General features: G+C 47.3%; 1 protein-coding gene across 1 annotated transcript in view; it reads left to right on the forward strand.

The window, feature by feature from the left end:
• TLCD3B (TLC domain containing 3B) overlaps positions 1-7,669 on the forward strand; it is a 65,736-nt gene that overhangs the window by 15,552 nt on the left and 42,515 nt on the right. The window contains exon 3 of the mRNA XM_078857706.1: positions 4,060-4,146. Coding sequence (XP_078713832.1) covers positions 4,060-4,146 — 87 coding nt within the window. The remainder of the gene's footprint in view (positions 1-4,059; positions 4,147-7,669) is intronic.

Below are 7,669 nucleotides of genomic sequence, written 5' to 3' on the forward strand. Positions count from 1 at the left end.
CACTACACTATACACTACACTATAAACTACACTATACACTACACTACTATACACTACACTATACACTACACTATAAACTACACTATACACTACACTACTATACACTACTATACACTACACTATACACTACTATACACTACACTATACACTACACTATACACTACACTATACACTACACTACTATACACTACTATACACTACACTATACACTACACTATACACTACACTATACACTACTATACAGTACACTATACACTACACTATACACTACACTATACACTACACTATACACTACACTATACACTACACACTAGTGCTGTACTAGTGACGAATTGGCCACGTCCTGTTTGCGTGACGACCCTCACTAGTTGGCTGTGTCGGGTGGTGGTGGCGGGTTTTAATGACGCATTTATATATTTACGCGATCTCACCCCCAAAATCCTCCTATTATGGATGAATTGTGACCATCGACGAAACAATTGTCGTGGGTGCAGGGGAGAGTGGATGGACAAAGAAACGAATGCCGCTTGAGGCTTTCAAATATTGCTCCTTGGATCTCAACCCCTGCGGTGCAGCCGTCCGCTTGTATCGATCCTCATCGGCGTGTGCATCGTCAAATCACCGGAAGCGCATTAGGGGCCGTCCATAAATGACGTCACGCACCTCGGGGGGGGAGGGTCAGATATTTGTGACGGTGTGTGACGAGGAGGAGGGGGGGTGTTTGAGAAATGTGACATCACGTAAAAATGCGCAATTTTAAATAAATATCGAATTGTTATAACAACGCTGATTGTTATAACAACACTCCTACAACAGCAGAGTGCAGCCCATATTAAATACGCACTACAATGACAATAGTTTAAAGCGATTTGAAGCGTGTTTTATTTTCAAAATGGAAATATGGTTTGGGGGGGGGGGCAGAGCTTTGTGACGTCATATTTGAGGGGGGGGGTCTGGCTTTTTGTGACGCCGTGTGACGAGGGGGGGGGGTCAAAAATCGTCCAAAATCGCTTGACGTCATTTATGGACGGCCCTTTACAGCACAACAATATTCGGATGCGAAAGATCATTAGGTTTGGCTTCACACAGGCAGACGCGACATCGACATAACGATGCTGCTCTGCATTCTAATGTTTTTTTAATTAAAATTAATTAAACAACTTTTGGTTTTTTGCCAGGTATGGTCCAATGAGCTATATGGTTCTTTTTCATAAGCGACCTGGCCACAAATGAAAGCCCAACGAAGTGGCTTATTACGTAGACATTTGTAGCAGCGAAATACTCGAAACGCATGTGTCTAAATGTGGATGGAGGACCCGGATAAAAATCCACGCGACCACGGGGAGAACATGCAAACTCCAAATATACAGGCGTCAGTGTCGAACCCACGACCTCCTGTATACCAGGCGAGGGAATTGACATCTCGCCACCGTGGCGCCCCCATTTAAACTGGGTTTGTGTTAATTTTTACTCTATACTATGAGACCTCCTTTACCAGTGGCAAAATATAGTAGTAGGTTTTTGTCCTTTAAACTGGTACAAAAACTGACACCTTTATACAAGGCATCATGTTTGCAATAACCACAACACAAGCAGTCAAAGTGCAAACAAAAAGAAACAACTCTGATGATGCGCCTTTTGGCGTCATCTGGCCCAACACCAATGGAGACTAGGCTCTAAGAAAAGCTGTCTCGGGTGTGGACCAATCAACTTCAAGGACAGTGCATATCATTATCATCATCAGAGTTGTTTCTTTTTGTTTGCATTTTGACTGCTTGTGTTGTGGTTATTGCAAACATGATGCCTTGTATAAAGGTGTCAGTTTTTGTACCAGTTTAAAGGGTAAAAACCTACTACTATATTTTACTCTATAATCAGGGTTTGTTTGATCGTCATCATCATCATCAGCTATGATCAATCCACTGCTGGATGAACGCCCCACTAAACCGTCGCCATCCCATCAGAGGCGTGTGGTGCCTACCTCTTCTCTCCATCTCCGCAGTGCGCATCTTCGTGGCTATTTGATCATTGTCTATTCATAGGAAACTGCTCATGTCAATTCTGAACCGCTCCTTTGTCAGCGGACATTAACGCAATATCCCCCGTTCGATAGAACTCCGCTGTTTCTAAATTGTCCAAACGTGAACCATCTCGAGATGCTGGTCTAATGGGGGGGGGGGGGGGGGTTGCAGATTCTTCCCCCCGAGACGAACGTGGTTATTAACATCCCTTAAAATGTCAAAAGGTTATCAAAAACATTTCGCACTTTTATTAAGACTTCCCAAGTGTTTTTTTTCCCATGGACCCACGGTGCATCTCTCTTGCCCTCTTTCACTCTTCGCTGAAGAAGGACCATTGCCCAAAACGTCAGAGACATATTTCCGGCAACTGCTGGCGCCAGGTGTCTGGCTGTCTGCCGCCTTCTCTGCGCTTTCTGCCCCATCGCGAGATAAATGGACCAAGGAGCCGCCCGCTCGTTCGTAGCCTTTCTGACTATGTTTCTCAAATGTTTCTGTTACAAGCAACACGACTTCATTTCAGTTGGGTCTGTCACCGTCCGTGTCCCGGAAAAATAATATCCGCAACAGGCACACCACACCCAGTATACCAAACTGTTTTTTTAATTTTACCAGGTAAAGCTCTTGTTTTTCATCGACTAGGCCACACGCGATAACTCAACTAAGTGGCTTTGTGTTTGGAAATGCACAGCAGCCAAACACTCTAAACGCGTGTTTCTAAATGTGGAGGGGAAAAAACCCGAGGACCGGTAAAACAAAATCCGCACGTCCACAGGGAAAGAGACACGCAAACTACAAATATCGAACCCACAACCTCCTGTGTACCAGGCGAGGTAGTTAACATCTCGCCCACCGTGACGTCATCCTCACTATGGCCGTGGATTACCAGTTACTTGCCAGTGGTGCCACCCACTCCAATCTGCCAGGGACCTGGACATTCAGTGAACATCTTCTTGGTTATTTCGGTAAAGTCACGTAGAATGGAAATAATACAGGTGTTGAACAGGTCTGTCAAGAAGACGGACCTGTTCTACACCTGAGGACGGCTGCTTGCGTTGTGGCCGAAACGTCGTGAGAATTATTGTATTATGTTTTATTGTTATTATTTTATTATTTCCATTCTACGTGACTTTACCGAAAGAACCAAGAAGATGAATCCCTGCAGTCACGAAAGCTTTAAATCGAAATTCAGTGAACAGTGCAGCGCTGGGGTATGAGGCCGTAGTAATGACAAACTGGTGAGTTCGCTTATGCGCTGGTGCATGATTGGAACAACATTTGTTTTTGTTACCGGAGATTTTGTCGAAATTTGGATCCGAAAGCGTGCACTTTAAGAACGGCTGTAAGAGAGTGCGGGACCGTTCCGTGGGCGCGGTTATAATGACGATGACGACGGCGATAGAGAATAACAACAGTGATGGTGATGAGGATGATGATATTGGCAATGATGGACGACAATGATAATGATGATGATGATGGTTACAATGTTCTTGGTTCTTTCGGTAAAGTCACGTAGAAGGGAAATAATAAAAGAAAAAAAAGAAAACATAATAAAATAATTCTCACGACGTTTCGGCCACAACGCAAGCAGCCGTCCTCAGGTGAAGAACAGGTCTGTCGGGAAGACAGCGTCTGAATGAAACACCCCAGGCTTGGAGCGTATATTTAAGCTGGGTTGGCGGGGGAAGAGCGTCTTGACAAAATAATTTGCATATCAAGAGGAATTTAGTATATTTATGGGAAATGCAGATATGGGATTAGTCACTACTTGTGAAATGCGTAGGAGGTGGGCGGGGGGTTTCAAAGTCATATTATGCCCGTGCATTATGCAGGATTAGCAGCATCAAAGGGAGGGGATAGGGGTAGCATTAATAACGGGAAGGAATGTTAATAGTATGTAGCTGCAGTATTATTTCCCTTCTACGTGACTTTACCGAAAGAACCAAGAAGATGAATCCCTGCAGTCACGAAAGCTTTAAATCGATGGTTACAATGTTGATGATGATGATGATGCCCTTGTTGTTGTTGTTGTTGTGCCCAGGCTGGTGTCCGTGGTGCAGGCTCTGATGGCCAGTGCGTCCGGATACATCATCGTGTGCATGTGCCAAGAGGACGTCCTCTACGACCGGTGAGAGGTCACCCCCACACCGTGACCCGTGACCCCTTCCTTGCCTCTTGCCTCCCAACCCCCTTCCGCCTGCTCCGTGACGCTGTCCACTCTTCCCCTCTGGTCCCCTCTCATCTCCTCCACACTTCCCACCGCCCATCAATCCCCAGCCCCGCCGTGTCGGTCTCCCCCCCCCCACACCCCACTGACTCCTGTCCCACACATTCGCTCGCTCACTCATAAACCACTTGGCCACCCAATGATGCATCGATTACGTGAAACTAATCATTTCTATCATAATTTACAGCCTTTTGTCAGTTCTCTGCTACACGAAGGTCACTGCACGCCATGTCGACGATAAAGGGTTATTTGACCATACTTCACCGCGCTGGTCAGTGCGGATTGGTGACCAGCGAGAGAGACACCAGACCGGTTCTGGTTAATCACTCGCCACTGACGTTCGCTGTGACCGGGGATAGAACTCAGGTCGCCGCGTTATGAGCGCAGTGCGCGCTTGACACCCACGCTTCAATTGAGTTGATGAAATTAATTTCTTTACCGTCTGCATGCACGCAACGAACAACGCACGTAGTGCAAATTGGTTTTCTTGCACTCTATGTAAATGAGATGCACATTGTGTGCCAGTGTCAAAGTGGGGAAGACAGCACTGTACAAGCGAGGCTGAACGACGACGACGACACAAATCAACCCTTCGAATTGAATCGCGGTCCAGATTTGGGGATCCAAAATTCATTGAATCTCGGGTGAGTGTGAGTTGTTGCGTCCCTAGGCTCGGGACACTTTCATTCCGTCTGGCGAAATCTTTATCGGTCCCCGCTCGCCCGCCAGCTCCACTCAGTCTGGATTTTCCGTCTGCCTTGCCACAAGTGCAAGGTGCTGGCGATGTGAGATTCGCGTGTGGTTCGTTTCTACGAATCTCGGACGCGCTCTCTCTCTCTCTCTTTCTCTCTGTGCCATGGCTCCGTTGGAGGTCGCTCATTCTCCTACGCTGCTACCCCCCCCCCCCGAGCTCCCGTCCCCCCAGCCATCCGTGCTGTCGACTAACTGCCCCCCTCATATTCTTTGGGTCTTTCGGTAAAGTCACGTAGATAGGTTCAAAGAAAATAACAAAAAATAACCAAAAAAACAACGTTTCGATCGCGACACAAGCAATCGTCATCAGCAGAGACGAGCGCTTGTGTTGCGATCGAAACGTCGTTGTTTTTAAAAGTTATTCTTTGCTATTTTATTTGAACCTATCTACGTGACTTTACCGAAAGACCCAAATAATATGAATCCCTGCAGTCACGAAAGCTTTAAGCCAAGATTGATCTGCCCCTCGTCAAGACTTATTTTCCTTCTGCCTGCCTCTTTTCCCATTATTAAATAAATACTCCCGTTCTCTCCGAGTGTGACGAGCATGGCCGGCTACGTACGGTGTGAAAGAAGTTCAACACACACACACACGTACATACAATGCCATATAAACGCAATATCATTTTGATGGGTTTAACGCGTAGGCTTTCGCGACTTCTCCACAAATCTGGCTGTCGCCTGCTGAAGCTAGTTGTAATTACTGGCGAAACGTCGTACTCAGATTGTAAATGCTGTGGCTTGGCTCTCCAACACACCGGTGTGCTGTACTAGTATACTACACTATACACTACTATACACTACACTATACACTACACTATAAACGACACACTATACACTACTATACACTACACTATACACTACACTATACACTACTATACACTACACTATACACTACACTATACACTGCACCTTACACTACACTATACACTACACTATACACTACACACTAGTGCTGTACTAGTGACGAATTGGCCACGTCCTGTTTACGTGACAACCCTTACTAGTTGGCTGTGTCGGGTGTTGGCGGGTTTACCGACACAATTATATATTTACACCATCTAACCCAAAAAAAACCCTGTATCATGGACAATTTTGCTTTATGGAGCGTCAATCGACTGCTGGATGAAGGCCTCCCTTGCGTTGCTGTGTCGGCCGTGGGGGGTTTTTCGACGGCACTTTGACCACGCTGGTGAGTGCGGCTTGGTTCGAGTCGGCTCCCGGGGGCTGATGGGAATCGCTTAGCCGGCTCAATGGCTCAACGGAGATATCCGCCCTTTGTTGGCGATGATGGAGGCGTGGGCTCATTCTTACAGCAGCAGCAGCAGCAGCAAAAACAACAGCAACAACTAATCGGACAATTTGCCAACGACGCCTCGATAGCGTGCGGTGCACAGCTCTGTGACGGCGGCGTGGGCCTGGCGATGTTCTTTTCTGCTGTGCAGGTACTTTGCGGCGGGGTTGGAGGGGGGGGGAGCTCCCACGCGAGGTGCGCGCGATAATGACATTCTTGGTCGCCTCTTTGCCCAAGCCATTAGCTACACTCGCGCAAAGGCGTTCGGAGCGCTGCTCGGCTGTTTTTGTTTTCCACCCGGCCTTGCGAGTGCATTAATAGGCGAGCTTTCATTATGGGTACTCGGACATCATGGGGCGACTAGCCCATCTGCAGAATTACTTCAACTCCTAACCTAGCCCATCTACACAGTGTCACTACAACTCCTAGCCTAGCCCATCTACACAGTGTCACTACACCTCCTAGCCTAGCCCATCTACAGAGTGTCACTCCAACTCCTAGCCTAGCCCATCTACAAAGTGTCACTATCACCTCCTAGCCTAGCCCATTTACACAGTGTCACTACAACTCCTAGCCTAGCCCATCTACAGAGTGTCACTCCAACTCCTAGCCTAGCCCATCTACAGAGTGTCACTACACCTCCTAGCCTAGCCCATCTACAAAGTGTCACTACACCTCCTAGCCTAGCCCATTTACACAGTGTCACTACAACTCCTAGCCTAGCCCATCTACAGAGTGTCACTACACCTCCTAGCCTAGCCCATTTACAGAGTGTCACTACAACTCCTAGCCTAGCCCATCTACAAAGTGTCACTACACCTAGCCTAGCCCATTTACACAGTGTCACTACACCTCCTAGCCTAGCCCATCTACAAAGTGTCACTACACCTAGCCTAGCCCATTTACACAGTGTCACTACACCTCCTAGCCTAGCCCATTTACACAGTGTCACTACACCTCCTAGCCTAGCCCATCTACAAAGTGTCACTACACCTAGCCTAGCCCATTTACACAGTGTCACTACACCTCCTAGCCTAGCCCATCTACAAAGTGTCACTACACCTAGCCTAGCCCATTTACACAGTGTTACTACACCTCCTAGCCTAGCCCATTTACACAGTGTCACTACACCTCCTAGCCTAGCCCATTTACACAGTGTCACTACACCTCCTAGCCTAGCCCATCTACAAAGTGTCACTACACCTAGCCTAGCCCATTTACACAGTGTCACTACACCTCCTAGCCTAGCCCATCTACAAAGTGTCACTACACCTAGCCTAGCCCGTTTACACAGTGTCACTACACCTCCTAGCCTAGCCCATCTACAGAGTGTCACTACACCTCCTAGCCTAGCCCATCTACAAAGTGTCACTACAC

The sequence above is a fragment of the Lampetra fluviatilis genome, chromosome 6 (genome assembly GCF_964198595.1).
Source record: "Lampetra fluviatilis chromosome 6, kcLamFluv1.1, whole genome shotgun sequence".
Taxonomy (NCBI): Eukaryota; Metazoa; Chordata; class Hyperoartia; order Petromyzontiformes; family Petromyzontidae; genus Lampetra; species Lampetra fluviatilis.